Source organism: Stegostoma tigrinum, chromosome 29, assembly GCF_030684315.1.
Source record: "Stegostoma tigrinum isolate sSteTig4 chromosome 29, sSteTig4.hap1, whole genome shotgun sequence".
In the NCBI taxonomy this organism is placed as follows: Eukaryota; Metazoa; Chordata; class Chondrichthyes; order Orectolobiformes; family Stegostomatidae; genus Stegostoma; species Stegostoma tigrinum.
This window is the reverse complement of record NC_081382.1, coordinates 18,132,987-18,156,504: the sequence shown is the minus strand read 5'-3', so window position 1 is coordinate 18,156,504 and position 23,518 is coordinate 18,132,987. Positions and strand designations below refer to the sequence as shown.

The following is a 23,518-nucleotide window of genomic DNA, read 5'->3' as shown; positions in this document are numbered from 1 at the left end:
TCTTTGGAGGGTGGGAGGTCACCCGGGCGGCGTTTTGGGAGCAAATTAAGTTCGAGATTGCGTGAAAGTTTCATGTAGCAGGGCGGGCTGGCAGTGTGAACGTGTTGCTGCTCCCCTCTGTGTGTATGTGTGAGAGAGAAAGAGAGAGAGTGCACGGTGCGGGTGCACGCTGGACACGCCTGTCTTTGTTGGGATTGCTTTGTTCCTCGTTGGCAGCCTCTGTTTCTCAGGCATCTCACCCCATCAGCAAACAAGCTTGCTGCAGCCCTGGAGTGCCTACTTCAGCATTGGCAGAACATGCCAGGGAACTATTCTTGACTCCAGCCTTCACCCCCTACCCCCTTCCCCCCACCCTCTACTCTTTTTTCAAGAGGCAGCAAAAGAAATGATGCAACCCAACCCACTAGTGGAAATGATTTGGAAATAAAAAAAGGGTGGAGTGTTTTTGCTGATTGGCTACTAGGAATCACATGGGTAGGTTTCTATAAGGGACTTGAAATTGGCAAATCTGGTCACTTTCAGCATCTGGAAATTGACAGCTGCTTGTGTATTCGTGGCGGCCCCTGTTCTCTCATATCCAACCTGAAAGAAAGAGAGAGAAGGGGGGAGAGAGAGAGGAGGAGGAGGAGAGAGAAAGAGATGTATTCCTGAGGACGGCGCGATGTCGGATTGTTCAATTGTTGCTCTGGATGTTTGCTGAATCCTCTGTGGAACTTATGGGAATGAGACCGAATATTTGTCTTGGCGCCGTCTAAATTCGCCAGAAGATTTTAAATTCGCAGAGAGAGCCATCTCGTCTCCTTTCTCTCCTCTCCACTCCCTCCCCACCCCCCCGACCCGACCTCCCCACTCACCTCCTCTCCATCCTGATGTACACAGCCCGCGACCCCAGGAAGAGGAGACCTGCGCGTTGGTGATGCGTCTTCCTCCTGTGTTTAATCTGAGGTGGGATTTTAACGTGTGGTTTACTTTTCCAGAATGGCTCGCTTCGGAGACGACGTGTCAGCTCGGTATGGAGGCGGAGGTCCTGCCGGCGGGGGGAGAGGGGCGAGCCGCCAAGGGGGACCGCAGGCCGCCCAGAGAGGGATGTATGGCTCTAAATCCATGGCTCAAAGAGCCCGGACTATGGCCCTTTACAACCCCATCCCCGTCCGTCAGAACTGTTTCACAGTCAACAGATCACTTTTTATATTCAGTGAGGACAATATCATACGGAAATACGCCAAAAGAATAACCGAATGGCCATATCCTTTTATTATTTAACATATAAGCCGGGAGATACAGGTTAGAGGGGATCCTGAGAGGACAATGAGGAACACTGGCTATTGGTAAAGGCTAATCTCACTGTTGTGTGTATGTGTGTATGCATGAGTGCTGTATATCTCCAAGGAGGCTTTTTTTCCCTCATTCACATGTAATTACGGTCCCGATTGATTCTGTGTGGGAGCAGCAGCAAGTCTCAGACACATTCTGTCTGATGCACGGGGTTATCTGACAGACACATATTCATCTCCTCCAACATGCTGAAGCCCAAAGCGATTTAAGAGATTGAACCCATTCGTTATCAATAGATTGGAGCCCGTTCAATCCAAACGGCAGCTGATAAAACGTTTCGCCAAGTGATTGCCTCACTGTGAAGGCAAGGCTGCGTTTCCAGCTGCCTGTGAACATCCACCAATCCCTTCGAATATTTGCAACAACCAGCTCTGCTCCCCCCCCCCCCGCTTCTGTTAACTTGTGCAGTACGAACCTAAGAGGAGTGCAACATGCCCTTCAAGACCGTTTCTAAGAGTGATAGCAATCTGGGGAGAAACTCTTCCTCCGTTGCACTGGTTGCGTTATAAAAGGGGAGACAGATGGGCGTGTGGGGTTCTGTTGAGAAAAAGTTGCCGTGTTCCCGTTGGTGATATCCGCTGTAAAATGGGCTCGAGCGGAGGCGCTGTTCACTGTGCAGTGGTGCTGTCCAAGGTGCTGAGGATGCGCCCACGCTTCTCGGCAAACCCGGCTGGGAAACGGCAAAACAAAACCCATGTTGTGGAGAGACGGCGAGGGAATCATCTGTTCCCTTGGGTGGAACAGATCAATTGTTGTCTGTGCGTGCGTGTGTGCGTTTGAATAAGATCTTTTGGAAAACACCTATTACAAAGGCTAGATTGCCCTGGTTAAGGTTTGCACCCAGACTGGCTAATGATTTATGGAAAAAAGGAATTAAAAAGACACAAGTTGCTTCATATAATGGTGTGGTCGAATATGTTTTTCGAAATTGCTCGTCTCCCAAGAGGTACTTTCACCTGAATTGACCCCAAACTTGAAGTCAACCAATGTGGCCCCACCCCCCACACCTGATTCGGTCCTTTGTAGACGGAGAGAACGCCTACGTTGGCCAAGTTTGTAAACAGTCCTGGCGAAGAGTTTTGGCCCGAAACGTTGACTTACCTGCTCCTCGGATGCTGTCAGATCTGCTGTGCTTTTCCAGCCTCACACCTCTAGCTTCCAGCATCTGCAGTCCTATTGTCTTCAAGTTTGTAAGCTCTTCACAGCGCCACTATTTCCTCAATTCAACCTCACATGATCAGTGTGGAGAAAAGGTTAAGTGCAGTAATATTACTGGGATTCTTTTGGAGTAGAGTTCTGAAAGTTTCAGCATCCTCAGTGTCAGAATTAGTGAAAGGTATCGAACAATTACATGCTGAAACGACTTTTTAAAATAAAAATGTTAAACAGTGTATTTTCACAAGACAAAATTAAAGCCTGTACGATTACGAAAGCTCCTTCCTTAACCTCACTTACTCCATTTGAATACATGATATTAGCGACCATCATTGCAAACTGCATCGTTTTAGCTTTGGAACAGCACCTTCCCGATAGAGATAAAACGCCCATGAGCGAGAGACTGGTGAGTACCGGATGCTGGTTACATTTTCCAGGACACTGTGCAACTAAACTGACACTAAATACGTCCTATTCTAAGAGAAGAAACCTAGCAGTTAGATCATTTACATGAACTTCGTTTTATTTTTGAATCCTCCGTGATTTCAAAAACTTACCTGGAATCGCACTTAATTTACATCTCAGAAACGAACCATTTTGCGAAACTGGTTGTGAAGTTTATCTCACCTTTTCTGTTAGAGTAAGAACAATGTGTGAAAATGTTTTCCTGTGATTCCAACTGTAAAATAGGAACATGCCCGTATGAGAGGAATGTGAGGCGTTACGGGTTGCAGTGGTTTAAGTTGTAGAGACTTCAAAATATAGGGAAAATGAAATCTGTGTTTTGTCTCTGTTTAAATAAAATGATGAGCTTCTGGAAGATCACCTAATATTTATGAACAACTACTTTAGGCAGATGACAGCAGTTTGTACACAGCACACATGAAGACATAATTTGGGACACAATTGTATCAAGCATGTGAAAATAGTGAAGTAGTCTGCTAATTTCATCTTGTAAGCAACAGGTGGGAAAAGTCTCTTTCCTGATTCGAGAGTAATGTTAAATGGTTCATGGAAAACTCAAATCTTATGCAAATAACAGATAATAGAAAAAATGGTTTCCTTTGAAAATTAGGATTTGACACTTTGATGCCAATGGCTTTCAAAACATTCTGAATTGATTATATTGCATAACTAGGCCCCAATTCTTATATCATTTTCAAATTATCCTTGTTTCCACATTGCCAATTTGAAGATTGTTATTATTGCATGACTGTCAGAAATGTGAAGTAGAAAAATATTCCACACAATAGAATCCAACCTGGTTCTTTCCCTATGGCACATTAATCATTGAGATATATAATTGAGCTTTAATTGAGCAATAAAGAAGGAGAAGGTACCAATTTGCTTTTCTTTTGAAACATAGTTCTTGTCATATGTTGCTGTTGATCAAAGTAGAACTTAGTGCTCCAAAGGTGAAGATCAACTACAGTTCATATAAATGCAAATGTTAGATTTAAATTGATGGAAACTAAGGATCTCCGCTTGACATATACTTACTCAAAAGGATTATTGCTGTTCTGAGCCAATCAAAATGTCCCTCTTTCCATTAACTGTAATCTAATTCTTTCACTAAAATAAAAATTACACTTTAAGAATCATTTTTTTACAGTGGTTAATCAGTTTTGTAATCAACCTTTAACACTACTTATTTAAAACAAATCTTACACTCCCTCATGACTCATTTGGCAAAGGTGGTGTATAACTGGTCCATTCTATCTATAAAATGTCAGTCCCATTATATGTCATATTAGCTAAAAGCTATGATGATACAATTAACTTTGGAGTTCTTTGGTTAGATTGGAAGGGTCAGAATTCCTGTTTCTCATGCCTAGGTATTTGCTGGAAAAAGAACATGTATAGAAATCAGGTAAGAACACGGTGGACATTGGCATTGCTACATTCTAATACACAATCCTGTCTAGTATCAGGCTAAACATCCAAGAATGGACTATTGGCTGAGATACCATCTTGTGGAATTGTATTCCTCCTAAGTCAACGTTATCAAGGGAAGTATTGAAGAAGAAGAAAATCCCATATTAAATTATTTTGCATGCTTAATTGCATAAATACCAGCAACAAGAATATCAGAATATTTATTAATACCATAAATGGGAAGAGTTGGGATATCAGCTTGTCTATTTGTGCAAACCTTGATTAACAAGCCTCCGGCGATAACCATTTTAACTGATTTATAAAACATTTGAACTGAGTTATTTGAAATTCCTCTGAATGGAGTTTATCAACCAAATCTATAGTCCTTTGACATATTGTTCTACAAAGGTGAATGGAGCTCACCTCTACACATTGTAGTTTAATCAGATCACGTCACAAGTCTTATTGATAACTTTTCATTGCAAAAGCACAGCAAGTACTAAATGATTAAAGCCAGATAAATTAAATATAACTAAACCTACTTTATTTGAAAAATCCAACTGAATCCAATATTAGATACATTTTTATACAAATGCCAATTTAACATGAAAATAAAAAATAAACTTCTGCAGACATTTGCACAACTGAAATTACATATTAAATTTTGGAAAAGCATTAATAGCAAAGTATTTTACAACTTTCATGTGCTATAAGAACATAAGAACTGGGAGCAGGAGTAGGTCATCTGGCCCCTTGAGTCTGCCCCGCCATTTAATAAGATTATGGCTGATTTCTGACACTCAGCTCCACTCACCTGCCCACTCACCTTAACCCTTAATTCCTTTACTCTTCAAAGCCTTGCCTTAAAAACATTCAGTGAGGTAGCTTCAATCACTTCATTGGGCAGGGAATTCCACAGATTTACAGCCCTTTGGGTGAAGAAGTTCCTCCTGACCTCAGTCCTACATCTGCTTCCCTTTATTTTGAGGTGATGCCCTCTAGTCCTGGTTTCACCTGCTAGCAGAAACAACCTCCCTGCCTCCACCTTATCTATTCCCTTCATAATCTTATATGTTTCTATCAGATCTCCACTCACTCTTCTGAATTCCAATGAGTATAATTGCAGCCTACTCAGTTTCTCCTCATAATCCAAGCCTCTCAACTTCGGAATCCATCAAGTGAATCTCCTCTGCACCCCCGCCAGTGCTAGTATATCTATTCTCGAGTAAGGAGACCAAAACTGCAGGCAGTACTCCAGGTATGGCCTCACCAGGACATTATACAGCTGCAGCATAGCCTCCCTGTTTTTAAAACCCCACCCCTCGAGCAATGACAGACAAAATTCTATTTGTCTTTTTAATCATCTGCTGCAACTGCAATCCCAGCTTCAGCGATTCATGCACAATATACCCAAGTCCCTTTGCACAGCAGGGTGCTGCAATTTTTTTACCAGTTAAAACATAATTCATTTTGCTGTTATTCCTACCAAAATGGATGACCTCACACTTATCAACATTGTACTCTATCTGCCAGACCTTTGCACACTCACTTCGACTATCTATATCTGTCTGCAGACTTTCAGTGTCTTCTGCACACTTAGCTCCACCACACACCTTAGTGTCATCTGCAAACTTTGATGCACCACACTTAGCCCCCAACTCCAAATCATCTATGTAAATTGTAAACAATTGCGGTCCCAACACTGATCCCTGAGGCACACCACTAGCCACTGACCGCCAACCAGAAAAACACTCATTTACCCCTACGCTTTGCTTTCTACTGGTCAACCAATCCTCTATCAATACATCACCTGTAATATTGTGCAACTTTATCTTAGTAGCAGCCTTTGGTGTGTCACCTTGTCAAATGCCTTCTGGAAATCCAGATATGCCACATCCACTGGGTCCCCATTGTTGACCATGCAAGTAATGCCCTCAAAAAATTCCACTGAATCAGTTAAACATGACCTACCCTTCATGAACCCATTCTGGGTGTTCCCAGTGGGACAACTTATATCCAGATGTCTTGCTATTTCATTGTTAATGATAGATTTAAGCATTTTCCCCATTACTGAAGTTAAGCTAACTGGCCTGTAGTTACCTGCTTTTTGTCTACATCCTTTTCTAAACAGTGGCGTCACATTGGTTGTTTTCCAATCTGCGGGAACCACCCTAGAGTCCTATTTGGCAAAATTAAGTTGCGATTCATATTAAGTATTTTAAGAAAGGTATCACAAGATGAAATTAAGTACTTCGTCTAATGTCTGTTACTTCTGAGTTTGTAGAAACAAAATGAATTAGTGAAATCATTGTTTGAAACTTAGTTGATGAATTTGGTATTCTTGGATGGTTGTAATTGAAGAGCTATGTCCTTCTGTTTACATTCTCTTTTTTTGAAGTGTTTTCATTTGCAACAATGGTCTACCTCAGCCTTGTAATTCTGTCAGAAGCTGTACAGATGGCTTATGTCCAGAATTTTAAATGGGTAGTCAGTAGGATGGGCATTTTTTTTACCATCACAGCTACCTAATTCTGTTGGACGTTGTCCTGACAATATTTTCACTCAATGGCTTGAATGAGCAGTAGTGTTGCATAGAGGATGCTATGTGTCTTCTCTGTTTACTTCTGCATACGTGGAAATGCCTCTTACTGACAAATACTTTATTGTGCTGCTCTGATTTTTTGTTTCTGGCAAGGCAGATGCTTTCAGAATAAGAAAATCATCAAGTTTGAAAATGCTATTTGCTATAAAGTTCAAAATACAAATGCTATCCATCAGATTGTTCTGCTAGCTGTACAGCAAAAACATATGTAATATGTTATTATGTATTTTACAACTAGTAATTGGCAATGTCGTACCGTTTAGCCAAATAAAGGACCTGCCAAAAATCTACTTCCTTAAACCAATGCAATCTTCTTCAATTAATAGGATGTGTAAAGGGCCCTGAAAAAAATCTACATTCCAATGTAAAACAAATACAAATCTTTGCACCACACACCAGCTTATGAATAGTTCATGATTTCATAATTTTCTGGTTATCAGTCCAGAAGTAGCAGAGTGATTTAGGAACAAATCATCAGCTAGAACTGTAAGACCCCAGTTTTGCATATCATTTTGGGACAACAGCTGGTGTTAACCTTAAGCACTTTTCCCGTAAAATATTGGTAGTTCCTTTGTTAAGCTTCTAGCAATCTATTTGTAATGAAAAGTAACAAGATAATGTGGATTGCTGGAAATATGAAATTTTTAAAAAAATGCTAGAAACTCTCAATTTATTTTTTTATTAGAGTTTCAGTATGAAACATTTAACTGTTTTGGTCTCCCAAGTTGCTGTCTGACCTATGAAGTAATTTCTTCATTTTCTGTTTTCATCCATGATGAAATATGCCTTCTAAAGCTGCAGGGCATCATAAATAGAAATTTTCTGCCCAAGACGTGGAAGTTTTATATTCAATATGTAATTGACTTGAAGTATCACCTTTTCGATTTAGAATGATCTGGCTTTAACCTGAAATATCCTTTCAGCAGGCTTCAAGTTCCTGGAGAAAAGTTAGTTAATCTCACTGAAAACAGTGAGGGATCTGTTCCTGTTAATCCCTCTATATGAATCTCTGTAAAAAACTGGATATGAAAGTCATTTTTAAACAAAAATGATACATTAATGATATCTTACATTAAGAATGCATTCCCAAGTTTAGCATCAATGCAAATCATCTTTGACTTTGTATTAATGCAAGGCTTAAGGAGTATAATGACTGATTCTAGAGAGCTGCAGAGCGAGACTTTCTGCTCAAGGAATATCATCTGCTTTGTTGTGATGAGGTGTTAGGTTGTTACTCTGAATTCAAATTGCATTTAACCGTTAACTGAAATGAGGTTTCAAGATTCTATGATTGTATTAAAATGCACCTCTATACCACTAAAATGTGATCATTTGTAGCCTTGCACCTTTCAAATAATTCCATGGCATGGTGTTCATTGGTGTAATGTTTTGATTTGTAGGCATATTAGCATGTCAGTTAATGCCTGATATTTTCATAATTTGTTTCCATGCTTGAGAGATCCCTTGAAAGGATGGAAACATGCAATAAGTACATCCCTACAAGCCAAATGGTAACATTGAAAGATTTGGGTCACTTTTGTGTCTCCACAACAGCAGACTTAAGGAAAGTGTTGATAAACAGCAAGTTTTGGAATTTCTGGTCAGCTCTCAGCTGAAGCATAATATTAATATTGAAGGATCAATAGGAGAGAAGAAAATTGGTTTGAAAAATTGAGGAGGGGAGATTGAAGAAATGTTAGGAGGAACATGTCACTATTGTGGGTAATGAGAGCATGCTTTTCAGTATTGTTTGTCAATATGTTCTGTTTTTTGAAACTGTAATTCCCTTCCCATTTCTAATTTCTATTCACACTTACCCATTAACTCTTAAATGTACTTAGCAAAGTCTGTTGGTGATATACAACATCATTTGGGAAGTTTTTAATTTGCAACACATGGAGTCATTAAGTCATGCAGCATAGGAACACACCTGTTGGTCCAACTCATCTGCACGGATCAGGCATCCCAATCTGACCTCGTCCCATTTGCTAGCATTTGGCCCATTTCCCTCTAAACCCTTCCTATTCACATACCCATACAAATGCCTTTTCAATGTTGCAATTTAAGAAAACAGTGTACATTTGAAAACGCTTATAACACAAGTCCAACTAGAATGCTGCACTGAATCCTAACATATGCTGCTGGGTTGATTAGTCACCAAACATTTGTGTTTTTTTTTACAGTTTCCCTTACCATAACCCAATTTTCACCTCAACTATCTTGAAGATACTAATTCTCAGATAGGCAAAGCTACTTAAACCTGGTTGAAATCCATCGGATATAGATCTAGGTATTGAATTAGCTGAGTTTAACATCATGGATGCCAGCACAATTAAATCTATTTGAGCCTTCATCCAACATCCATGCTTGTTCATTTCCCAACATTGCATAGCGTTCAAAAACTCAGATACTGGCTATTTATGCCATTGGCTGTGGGGTAATATTGTCAATAGAACTGAGAGCTAATCACCTAGACTGAAAATTCAATATGATCATTGAGATTCAGGTAATCAATTCATTTGTAAGACTTTGACTTTGATAACTTTTATTCTCCATTGCAAAGAAGGTAGTGTTTTTCTCTCTGATTTTGATAAAAGTTTCAAAATGGTGTTTTCTATAATTTCCAACCATAATATCTGTTTCATGAATGACTTTACATTTACTGCTATTTAATGGTGGCCATTTTTATAATCAATCTGAATTCTGTTTTCCATATTTCACCTTTCCAGTAAAACAATCTTGGGCTAGTAATTAGACAAGATAAAAATGTTCTAATTAATTATATTTGACTATTTTCAAATGCAATATTAAAAAGATCACTTTGTATAAATTGTCAAACCTATTTCTGACTGTTGACCAAATAACTTGAATAATGTTTTTGTCAACAGATAAGCTGACCTTTCTCTTTACTGTATGCTATTCTTACAGGATGACACTGAGCCTTATTTCATTGGAATATTTTGCTTTGAAGCTGGCATCAAAATTATTGCTCTTGGATTCGCTTTTCATAAAGGTTCTTATCTTCGTAATGGCTGGAATGTGATGGATTTTGTGGTGGTTCTCACAGGGTAAGTTGCTGAAAAATCACACAGCCAGTACAATTGTTATAATAACTGATTCCAAGTATTTACCAGGTGAAAGTTTGAAATGTTAGCCATTCTGAAATTAGGAGATTTGTTATTATGCTAGGGGATTTGTTGTGGACAATGCAACGGAACTCCATCATTCTCAATTATCGTCTCATCGGTTCTTAGGATATTTCATGGCACTGATTTATTGGTTTTTAATTTACTTTCTGTTACTTGATGGATAAACATAGATCTGTTTGTAGGTGTTTATTAATCTTTGCCTTAGTGGCTAAAAAATTGCAGTATCATAACATGGAATACCAAGATTGGGACACTTTCGATTATGCACCAGTTATTAATGATCTACCGCGAGGCCTCTTCATTTTAATGGATGATAATGGAGGCTCTGCAGTGTACTCATATGCGGGTGGCTAATGCAGCATATTTTTTACTGTGGTGTAATGGCAAAATTGAGCTTGTGTTGAAATTGCTTTGATTTTCTGAACCTGCCCTCAAAATTACTTAAAAGGAATGAGAAAATATAGAGTACTGTACTGTTTGATCCAGGATCATGTAACATCAGGCCTAAGATTGCATTCCTAGTTATTGATCAGATTGTAGTTGTTCGTTATACTTGCTTGCATGAAACTGATAATGTTACACAATATTTGAACAATCAAAGATTTGCCTAACTTAACATGAATCACAAGTTAATTTATGATTATAGAAAGGAAGGTGAATTTGTGTCCATGTTGGTTTGCAATAAGGCTGTAGATTGCATGATATTGTGTAATCTAACAATAACATATTGACAAAACAGAATTTTGATACATAGCAGAATGCAGTATGTCTGCACCATTTGTATTGAGATGATCTGCTTAATGTTTTGGGCAAAACACGTCAGAATTGGAAAATTAAGTGGGAAATGAAATAATGTTAAAAGGCCAGAAAAGAAATAAAGGCGAACAAGATACCCCAAACAAAGAAAATTATTTCAAGTTACTTACATCCAGCAGCAAGTTATACATTCACCACAGATTTTCTAATTTAGTTTGTTTATAGTTTACACTTTCTCAAATTAGGATCCATTATGCAATGTGCTTTAAATGCAATGAATAGTTTTAAAATATTTTAGAGTGTGCTTGTTTATAAATAAATACAATGATAAAGCGTATACATTAAAATTTGTGCATTGAAGATAAATATAGCAGGAGATATATGATTTTGAATATCCTTATTGAACTGTCAATACAAAGCTATCACAATTTCAAACCTTAGTTACTTAACACCATGAAACTTTGCTTCAAGTATTCTGCAATTGTCCTTTAAAGTTATAATTTCAAATACTGCCTGAAATGCTGCATTTGGAATTGACCTGCTATAATGGATGCTGGATATTTCAAATGTCATAGTTCTGGCTGTGATTTGGTGGGATGTACCAGTGAGTGCTCAGTTCATGTGCCGACCTGCATCCACACTTAGAAGAATTGTTCAGTGTGGCATGACATTTAGTCGCAGTTTGAGTACATTGTTAAAATGCTGCTTTACATTAGATTTGTGGAGACAGTGGCATAGTGATAATGCCACTAGACAAGTAATTGGCATGGCAGCTGTGGAATTTAAATTCAATTAATAAAAGTTCTGAAGTTGTGTGCTTGTATCAATGGCCATTAAACTATCATGGATCATTTAAAAGATCATTCACTAATATCCTTTGAGGAAGGAAATTTGCTGCCTCTACTTGCTGCCAGTAACCTACAGGTGAATCCACGTCCACAGCAATGTGGCCTTCAAAATGGTTGAGTAATTCATTCAGCTTAAGAACAGGGAAAAAAAATGCCAGCCACTCCAGTGCAATCCATATCCTGTGTAAGAATAAGAGAAAGGTTAAAATTTAGCTAGATATCTTAATAACTATGAGATGTGGAGGAGAGATTACTCTCACTGATGGCTGAAGTTTTACCTCTCAAACAAATTTCAGATATTGGCTAACATTTATGTTTAGTGAAGGAGAATAATGCATAATGTGAACAATGAGTAACTAGCGTTTTTTTTGTTCATGATAACATACATTATATTGAAAAGCAAATAGTTATTCAGTGCTGTCATTGTTCAAAAATTCAGTGAGATGGACTGCTTCTGCTATCTTGACAATTTGTCCTTACAGTCTACACCTCACTTCTAATTCTTTTTCTTTTTAATGAATTACACTTTACAAATTGAATTGCTTTAACAAGTCTCAATAAATGATCGTTGTGATTCAATGAACTCAGAATGGACTCATTCTATGTGAGACAAAGTTCAATAAAACATATTATTTATATTGTCTTAAACAATTGAGTATTCGGATCTTTGAAGTCAATGCAAAGAATCTGCTGAAGAATTTTCATAAAACTGCCTTTAAATTGTTTATATTGGCTGTTCATTTAGTATAATTTAAGCAACAATGTATTTTCCTGTAGGAGAGAGAAATGTAGTTTTGCTTTGATTTGTATTAAAACACACAAATGATGTGTGATGCCCTGTTGTGAACACTGAATAAGTGCACTCTGCAAATGTGTTAATGACCAATAAAGAAACCCTCAGCAACTGACGCATGATACAGTTCTGACAGACGCCTTGCTCGGGTCAGCTAAATCTATTGAACTGTTTTTCCCTCCCAACCCAAATTCATTGTTGATAGAAGGTGTTAGCTCTGATTCGTTTTAGCGTACTCAGTGATCAAACAGATTTTTTTTTAATGCAAGTGTTCAAAGCACTGCTGCTGGAAAATTTTTGAAAAAGTGTTTATCATTGAAGCAGGTGTCCAATTAGATGTGTGAAATGCATTTATCCAATTGGACACTAGCTAAACTGACAGAATCTTTCAGGAATGGCTTTGTATTCAGGCCATCGGTGATGGATGCATAATCTATCTAGATCCGGAACGCGAATGTGCTAATTGGGAAAGTAAATTTACTATTTTAGCCCTAGATAAAGATCGCTATCTCTCTGAATGATTGTAGAAAACCTAATAGACCAACTCAAAGGGCTTGGTTTGTTGCTGAAGAAAATTTCCTTCCTCATTCAAGGGCTAATATTATATTTGAATTGTTCATTTTTAATACACACCGATTAAACGAGTAATTTTTTTAATGCTGTGATTTGTCAAGATTTTATAAATCATATGCTTTTGCTTATTACATATTGACTGACAAACTCGGTTGCTTCTTTTGTAGAATCTAAAACTGTTATCTGGAAACACAGTAACAGAAAAGTTCCTCTCCTCCTTCCATATCCCATTCAAAGACTGACAAGATAATTTCAAACAAAACCGCTTTCTCACTCTTTCAGACTCTTTTTCAAATATGCAGGACGTTATTCTGTATGACAGTACTGGGGATGTTGGAAATCTGAAATAAAATCGCTAGATGCTGGGGCAACCCAACAGGTCAGGCAGCATCTGCGGAGGGAGAAACAGAATTAACATTTTGAGTCCAGTATGACTTTTTTTTGGAACTGAAGCTATTCTAACAGCAATCTGTAAGTTAAATATATTGGAATTTTTTTGTTTTGCCAGTTTGTAACCAGGGATGAACACATGCTGTCACCGGAAACCTATTTCTGTTTGCACTGGTTAATCTGAAACGATCTTACAATTTTCTACCTTATTTCTTCGAATCCCTGCAGTGTGGAAGCAGGCCATTCAGCCCATTGAGTATACATTGACCCTCTGACAAGCATCCCACCCAGACCCAACCCCCTATCCTATAATATCACATTTCCAATAGACCATCTACCTAACCCACACATCCCTGGATGCTATAAGCATGGCCACAATAACCTAACCCGCACATTTTGGACTGTGGAAAGAAGCCAGAGCAAATCCAGTCAGACACAGGGCAACTGTGCAAATTCCACACAGACAGTCACCTGAGGGTGGAATTGAACCCGAGCCCCCGAAGCTGTAAATCACTGAGCTACTCTCTCTTGATGCTTTTTCTATTTGGGCCTCTGCAAACTTGGCAACAAACACCTGACTTCCTATTAATGTGGATTTTGCTGTTGAAATCCCAAACTCAGTAACATCTGAAAAGATGTTTCTTCATATAGACAGTCTGCATCACATTACTGCTTCAGTTTACTCTCAATAATATGAGTGATGTTAATGAGGAGGTTGGTTTGATGGAAGCTATGACCTACATGGCTTTAAATGAATATTTTGATTGTATGAACATATCTGTATATTTTTATTAATATCTCATAATTTTAAAAAAAGCCTTCCTGGGTCACACAGAAATACAAGCTGACATTGCCAATGTCCTTCTGGATTATTAGAGAAAGAAAACTGGGGGTAGTTTAATGGCATGCTGCAGGAGAGGGGAGAGGTTGAGAAAGCTAGTCCTCATGGTAACCTCAACCAATGTGAGAACTGAACCCACACTGTTGGCATTTCTCTTATTGCAGACCAGACACCCAACCAATTGAGCTAACCAACTTTTTTAAAATACTGAAATACTGCTGTGCTACCAGTGAAACTGTGCTTGAAGTGAAAAAGAGACAAATTTTTATTGGGAGGTATTAAGAGGTATTGAGTGTTTTGCCCTCAATGAAGGCAATTGATTTAAATACAAAACCCGAAAAATACAGAAAACACTGAATTTTCCATAACTTATATATTGTTATTAATGTTTCGTTTTTTTGAATCCTCACACAAAATTCCAACAACGGAATAGGGCTGCATTCTGCCTTATTCTCGATAATCATAACTCATTTTCAGGAATCTGTCCATTTCCTGCCTTTCAGATCTGTATATTCAATATGTTGTTAGGAAGCTAGGCAGTCTGGTGGTGCAGTGCATTAGACAATCATTACTTGATAGGATATGTGTTCTCATACATAATTTACTGTTACTGTATCATATATTTTGATTGGACCAGCAGAAAAGGTGTGATGTGAGGAAGGAAGAAATTTCAGCAAGAAACCCCCACGAATTATATTTGCTTCTTTAATATTCATTGTGCATTGTAGAAGCCTTTAAATCATTTCTATTATTTCTTTGAGACTCTTGCTACACAATATTGGGAAGTAAAAACAATTAATAGAAAATTGGGAATAATATGCTTCATTTACAAGCTAGTAACTGTATTTCATGACTAAAATAACTACTGATAGAATGTTTTCTTTTTTGTAATTCATTTGCACGTCTTCCCTTCAAGTACAGTTTGAGCTACTTGTCTCTTTAATTGACATTCATCTGAAAGAGACTATACTGTACATCATTAATAATAGTAGCTCAAAAAATCACAAGTGCTGTTTCAGAATAGCAGCTTTCCTGGTGGATAAGGATAGAGGTATTGGGTCACTTGTACTTGTGAAATCAGATGAGAACTATTACATTATGTTCATGAGCAGTATGAACACCCACATATCGATGCCAACATAGCTTCAACCAAAAAAAACAGTTTTCTTTGAAAGTCAATTGTAAGTGTAGAATATTGTATCTGGGAGTATTCATAGTAAATAATGAAAACCAATATTGTGAAGGAAACTGATCATGTTTAGTCAATTATCTATGAACTATGTGTGGATATATTATTGATTGTAGTAAAATTTAATAAACTCACAGTGATTCATGGCACAGTATAATGATTTACAAAGCTTGTACGATTGTAAATCTCTCATAGTATAACCATAGGTGTATAACTAGAAAGCTAGGAGCCAAATCCAGAAGCATTACAATTAGATGTCATGACTCGGGGCTACGTGAATAGAGCTGCATTATATTTATTCCACCCTGCATTAACCCTACCTGCTTTGCATTGGATTTCAGAAAATCATCAGGAGGTGATCGATTCTCCTTTGAAATAATTGGGAAGAAATTATTTCACACTGTTTGTGCTGAGCAGTTTAATGTGAAACAACAATAAATTAGCAACTGGGAACAAGTCTGAATTTACAGCTGTGGTGCAAATGAAGCTTTTAAGAGGCATGCTGTACACTTGCTTATTCATTAATAATGGATTAAAATGTAAAACTGTTGGATCTGTCATATAGGGCTGAACGTTACTTTTTGTTTTTGGCTCAGCCTGGGTTATTTTGAGGGATTGTTGCCATAAGGCCTGGTGAGTTTTCTCACCTATTTCTTACAAACTTGCTTCATTAAATATCATTCACATTTCTATAGCTTCTCCCATGTCTGCTTTCTGTCCCAAATCACCACACACTGTTTGTGGAACAATTTGCTACTCAACAGATATCTGCCAAAATACTGGCATCCCTTGTGCCTGTGCCATCTTTAAAAGTCTGTTGTACTTTCAGATGAGCACTGTCAGTCTGGAGCAGCCCTACCTGGCTCCTGATTTGTGCCCAGGACATGGCCAACAGGGGAAATTGATATCCTGCTTTGTGTGTAGGATCCTTGATGTTTGGCTGACATGAGAGTTCCTGCTACCCCAGGAGCAGCAGTGGAGGCCATGACAGCAAGTAAAGATCCTGGAGATGCAGTCTGATTCATTCTTACTAACACCCTTTAAAATTGTAGTAAGATCATTCCTGTACTCCAAGTCCCTTGCAAGAAAGGCCAATGTTCTATTTACCATATTAATTGCTTGCTGCACCTGCACTTGTATGAGTGTCCCAGTCTTCTCTGAAGATTAAAGTTTAAATGTTCAACTCCTTTTAAAACAAAATCCGCTTTTCTGTTTTACATTCCAAAGCGAATAACCTCACACTTTCCTTTTTTATACTGTCTCCCACCTCCTTGTTCACTTACTTAACCGAACTGCTTTGCAGTCATCTTGTTGTCTGTACAGCTTACGTTCTGACTTAGCTTTGTTTAATCAAAAACCTTATCTACATTCCTCTTTGATCAAATCAACAACATAGATCACAAACAGCTGAGACTCTAGCACTGATCTTTGCAATAGTCCACTCATCACAGCCTTCCAACTTAAAATTGCTCTGTTCATTCCTACTCATTGCTCTCTAAGTCTGTTCATCAACCGTCCATCCGTGTGAATATATTCAAATATAATCCATCTACTGGCTCCTTTTTACCTAGCCTATTAGTTACACCCTCTGAAAAATACCCAAAATTTGTAAAGATATTTTTATTTTGGAAAAACGTACTGGTTGTCAGATTATGATTTTACAGCTGCATTGTTAAGATTTATGATAAGGCTTCCTAAGTACAAGGGCAGGGGCATTACATCAGACCTTTACAAAACTCTGGTAGGGCTGCAACTAGAGTTGTGTGTCCAGTTCCAGTCACCACGCTTTACAAAGGATTTGACGGTCCTTAAAATGGTGAAGAACAGATTTACCACAATGGTTAGAGAAGTAGAGTTGCTCTTTTTGGAGAAAGGAGATTGAGGAGAGATTTGACAGAGGTATAAGATGACCAGCTTATGAAACATAGATGAAAAGAAAAATGTGTTTCCTCTTTGCTGATATTACAACAGACTTAAACTGTTGGGCAAAAGATTTGGGGGAACATGTGGAAGAACGTTTTATGCACTGGGTGGTAATAAACTGAAAATTGCTGTCTATGTGAATGGCGGAAGCAATGAATGATTTCAAAAGGAAATTGGATGGATACTTGAGGCAAATAAATTTGCTGGGTTATGGGGAACAATTGAAGTGATTGCTCTGCAGAGGGCAGGTGTTGAATATTAATTGGATATAGTGGGAAATGTGGTTATCTTTTTCTTCACTTCCCTACCTCTGAGCATATTGCCCATTTCTTGTTTTCCTAGCCTTAGGAAGATGAAGTATCCTATAATATCACACCTCTGCTTTGCTTGTGTTGAGGTTGTGAAGCAGGGAAATTGAACCAGGAACCACATTGATTCATATGGCATAGTGCAACCTATTTACACAATCACCTCTAAGAAGAGACACTGTGTGAATAGTGGAGACTGAAATAATTGTGGGTGCAAAATAGTCAAAGTTTTGATCTGTCACAAATATAGGATTGTCTGATCATGTTTGAAGAGAAGTACAACATGTATTTTTAAGGCATGTTTTGCTTTGTTTGCTTCTGTGAAAAAATTAACTGGCTTTGTTCCAAGCTGAGCTGAATGTATGGATGCCAAAGTCACATGACATTACAGGTGCACCAGTATAATAGATGTTTGCTACCCAGAGCTATAGAATTACAGCAAAGTAATATGAATAGTTTGATATAGATCCACATGGCATGACTGGGAGAAAATGCAGGCAGAAAAAAGAATTGTATTCTTGGTTGGATTGGAGAGTAGGAAGTTATCTTGGTGTTATTCAGCTCTTCAAATCCTGCCTGATATAATTCATTGATAAATAGAATCACACTCAATGATTCATTTCCATATACTTTCATTTACTTCATGCAGTTGTCATTGGCAATGACAACATTTATTGCAGATCTCTAATTGCACCTGGGGAGGTGGTAGTGTTAAGCCTCCTTAAACCACTCCAGTCTATACAATGAAGGTAGCGCCACAGTTCTACACGGTAATGAATGTGGGAATTTGATTCAGTGACAATGATGGAATGGCGATACATTTACAAGCCAGCTGGGTGGGGTGACTTGGAAAGAATCTTGCATGCGTTGGTGTTTCCATTGCATCAGCTGTACTCCTGCCAATTGACAAAGGGTGGGAGATTATACGTTTCTATCACAGAAATCTTGCTGAATTGCTACACTGGGTTTTGGTAGATGACAAGAATTGCAGGCATGTTGAGTCAGTGTTGGATGGAGTGATGATCAAGGGCATTGCTGTGGCCAGAATGGTGTCAAACATCTTGAGTGTTGTTACACCTATACAGGCTAGTTTAGAATATACCATCACACTTCTTAAAATCTTTTTGCATCAGGAAGTGAGTCATTTACCTTAGAATACACAGCCTCTGACTTGCTAGGGTCATTAATGTGGCTAGTGCAGTTAAATATCTGGTCAATGGTGATCTCTGAGAGGTTGATGGCAGCTGATTCAATGATGGTAATGCTATTGAACTATCTTCATGAGAAGATAGTTAGATTTTAGTTTTTGAAAAAGTCATTATCTGGCACCAACGTAGTGTGAATGCTCAATGCCACCTTATCAGTGTAAGCCTGAATGTTGTCTGAGTTTGGCGGATGTGGATATGGACTGCTTCAATATCTTTAGGCTTGCAAATTGATTTAAATACCGTGCAATCATTGTCAAGTGTCCTCACTACAGACCTTCTGTTAGAAGAATGGTCGTAAATGAACTAGCTACACTTGTGTTGAAAGACTCCACTTGTACTGTACATATTTTTGGATGTCGTATTGTAAAAGGGATAGAAAGGCATTGGAGAAGATGCTAAGAAGATTTGTACGGGTGATACCAGAAATGTAAACATATACCTATCAGGAAAGCACGAAAAGCCTGCATCTTTTTTTCTCTTGAAAAGGCTGTAAATTTACCTAAAAGTGTTTATTAAAATAATGAAGCATTTTGTTAAAATAGAGTCAGGTGAGTGTAAACATTTAGAATAGAATCCCTACTGTGTGTAAACAGGCCATTTGGCCCAACAAGTCCACACTGGCCCTCTGAAGAGCATCGCACCCAGACCCATCCCTGTATCCTATCCCTGTATTTTCCATGGCCAAAACACCTAACCAACACATCGCTGAACACTATGGATAATTTATCATGTCCAATCTACCTAGCCTGCACATCTTTGGACTGTGGGAGGAACCTGGAGCACCCGATGGAAACCCACGCAGACACAGGGAGAATGTACAAACTCCACACACACAGTTCCCCGAGGGTGGGACCAAATCCAGGTCCCGAGCGCTGTGAGGCAACAGTGCCACCCCATTTCTATGGTAATTTTCCAAGTTTGCCATGTCTTATTATTTATCAAAGAGAAGTTGGTGTCAAAAGCTGAGCCAACATCACAATATATTTAATTGGAAAGCACGTTATTATAATGTGTCACCCTCAAATTATCTTGGCCCTCAAATTAATCAAACACTCCAGTTTTATGTCACCAGCCAGTTCCAAACAGCTAGAATGTGTTTCAGGAATGAGAGACCGAAGCTTCTCTTACATGACTTTCACTTACTCAATTTTCAGGCTTAGCTACGTACAAGATTAATTAAAAATTTAAATTATATTTGGAGTTGTGCTTTAGTATCTTATAAAACAAAGGAGGACAAATTGAATATTTAATTGTTTACAACATAAACATTTGTAAAGAAAATAGAAAAAAAACTGGGAACTTTATATGAAATAAGTTTACATAAAGAGAAAATGAAAATACTGTTGAATTGCTACATTTTCAAAGAGCTTATCGCCTAACTGTGCTGACCATTTCTATCATTTTTCAGCAGTTCCAAAAAGTTGCAGTTAAAAAAGAAACAAAGAAGTCAATTTAAAAAATGTTGAGTTACCGCAAGAAAAAAGTCACAAAGAAGAAAATATTGCCTTTGTGAATTGGTAGCCGTTTTGCCTTGAATCAGGAAATTATGGATTTTAACTTTTATATCATTACCGCACAAACACAGCTGACAATCCAGTACAAGTACTTTGTCAGAGGTATTGCCTGTCTTTCACACAAGGTGTTATACTAAGGCCTGGTATATTCTAGCAGTCCTGGTGGATATTGAAGAATTCATGGAATATGTTCCACCATCAGGCAAAAATGGATAATCTGCTTAATCATTTCAGTGATGTTTGCAAGAACTTGATTTGCTTGAAATAGCTGTTATGTCAGGGGTAGCTTTAAAATTTATCATCAGACATTCGTGAATTGGTTGCTTTACATACATCCTTTTGTATCCCCTTGTATCCCCTTGTGATCTTCTCGCCCATTAATAAGCTAGAAAGTCTGCCATTGTGCTTGATTGTTTTGCTGCATTTTGAACAGCATTTCATACTGTGTCATTTTGAAATGATGGGTTAAATTGCTATGTCAATGCATTTTTAAATTTCACATTAACAAATTCATGGTTTGAAAAATGCCTCGGTGAGAAACAACATGTTATGATGTTACAATATGCTTGTCTTCAAACATGTGAGAGGAGTAAAACTTGCCTCATGTTGACAGACCATGGCCATTGTACATAGATTATAGATGCAGAACGAACAATGAAAATGGGAGGAATGTTTGTGTTAAGAATCTGGGAAAATATTCCGAAGTATTCTAATAAATTATAAAACAGGGGAAGTTGCAATAAACACAGGAACAAAAACAAAGTTGCTGGATAGGTTCAGCAGGTCTGGCAGCATCTGTGAAGGAGAAAACAGGGTTAACTTTTCGGGTCTGGTGACCCTTCCTCAGAAATCCTTTCTCAGTTACATTAAACTTGTATGGAACCTTGGTTCAATGACATGTGGTTAATGATGCACAATTCTGGTCTTCATGTTACTGAAAGTGGAATTAGAAATATTGGAAAAAAATTCAAAAAATTTCAATGAGAGTTACCAGAACTGAATTATAATTACCAGGAAAAACTGAACAGATTGTGGCACCTCTGTCTAGAAGAGAAAGCTGAGGAGTGACCTAATACAAGTCTTTATTATTATGAAAGTGTTTTGATAAGGCTGGCATATGGAAGCGATTTTAATTTGCTTGTGGATTCACAAAAAACGCCTTTATATTGAGAACTGTTAAAATATGAAACTTGCTATCGCTTGAAGTAGGTGTGGAAAATAGCATAGATGTATTTTATGGGATGTTAGATCAATACCACCTGCAAGATCCCCTCCAGGCCACTCACCATCCCGACTTGGAAATACTTCGTTATTTCTTCAGCGTCATTGGGGTGAAATCCTGGAACTCCCTCCCTAATGTCATTCTGGGTCCATCTACATCATATGGGCCCGAGTGGTTTAAGATTCTCAAGAGTAACTAGGGGTGGGAAATAATTACTGGTCCAGCCAGCAATGCCCACATCCCATGAGTGAATTTCAAAATATATTTATATGAAAAGGCATAAAGAGTTTTACTGATTGGACTGAAAGTAGAGTGAGAGGAGGCTTGTGTGGACAATAAACATCAGCCTGGACCAGCTGGGGAAAATGGTGCCTTTCTGTGCTGTAATTTTATGAAGTTGGACACTGAAATTCTGATCAGTGAGGAGGTAAAATATACAGAACAATTTTAGCAATTTGAGTACAGTACTGCCAATGAGAAGGTAACTAATTATTTGCAAATAATCGTTGATGGAAACTAGAGACTATACAGAAGTTATAAAATTACAATAATACGCAGAATCACTGGTTGGGGGTGGAAGGAGGCCATTTGGCCCCTCATACCCACACTGGCATTACTTACTGCCAATCTCCTGCTTTCTCCCCATATGCTTACACTTTACTGTTATTCAAATAATATTACAATGTCCTCTTGAATGCCTCATTTGACACTGCCCCCAACACATTTCCAGCCAGTGAATTCTATGTCTTAGCGACTGGGTGTTGGTTATTTCAGGTGGTTGGATAGTTAGCTGATAGCATAAGCCAACATAATATAATCAATTTCTATACCAGATGAGGTTACCATGGGAATCCTACCTCCTCAACCTTACCCCTTACCTGAGGTATCTTAGCCATCACCAGGCAACTTTCTTTTTGCTCACTGAGTCAAAATAAGATCTCACATTGCCCCCTTTTTTTTGCACATCGCAATGCATCTTGTACTACTAGTAACCTGAGACTGAACAACCAGTTGATCTGTAAGAACATTAATTTTTCATTTAGCCTGTTTTTACATAGCCTAAAATAATGGCTGACTAGTGATTTATGGAGATTCTGGCCTATCTCCCTTCTAATTGAACAATAGTCAGCAGCTATTTTTATCTTTAAAACAGTGAACAATCTAACGTGGGGATAGGGGGACAGACATTGATGGGGAAGAGTACACAATATGAATTAGAAGCTTTAGGTTAACTTTTGTTATAAAAATGTCTTTGTCTATGATAAGTAGCTTTACTTTGTTTATTTCTGACTCATTCTTAGTTATTATATACTGTGGTCTTTATTCTTCCATTTATAATGTTTGTTTTTTTTTGATCTGTCGCTTTAAAATTTTGCATGCTGTTATTGTTTGCATACCCTCTGTTGTGTTGGCAGATTGGAGCAATTCAAACTTTGCAAGCTATTTATACCCTGGATGGTAAAGTTTGTCAGAAGCGTGCAAAGATGCAGTTGTACTTCCTTTAGAGGCAATCGGAACGACAAAATTGTTTTTTAATTCTGGCCACTGGAGATAACGTGACCTCGATTCACCATATAAACACAAGTTGAGTCAAACGCTGAGATCTATATGGTTATTGTTCAAGTGACTGTCAGGTATGCATATCAATCTGAGAGATGCAAAATGTTACGCTGAGCATTATGAAACGAGAACTGTGGTTCTACACACCCTGGTCCTCGTACTGAAGCAACTGAAGAAAGAGCTATCCTTCATTGCAACCTACAGTCATATTCACCAGTCCTTATATTGGACACTGGAGACTGAGCTAGATCCTATAGCTCCACTAAATTAGCTGACC

At 38.1% G+C, this 23,518-nt stretch overlaps 1 protein-coding gene across 2 annotated transcripts in view; it reads left to right on the top strand.

Annotated features, from left to right (window-relative positions):
• The first annotated feature begins 488 nt into the window (after positions 1-488).
• Positions 489-23,518, top strand: part of cacna1ba (calcium channel, voltage-dependent, N type, alpha 1B subunit, a) — a 566,885-nt gene continuing 543,855 nt past the window's right edge. For both annotated transcript variants that reach the window (XM_059638405.1, XM_059638404.1), the window contains exons 1-3: positions 489-1,244; positions 2,791-2,896; positions 9,896-10,035. In XM_059638405.1, the coding sequence (XP_059494388.1) occupies positions 979-1,244; positions 2,791-2,896; positions 9,896-10,035 (512 nt within the window). In that variant the 5' untranslated portion in view covers positions 489-978. The remainder of the gene's footprint in view (positions 1,245-2,790; positions 2,897-9,895; positions 10,036-23,518) is intronic.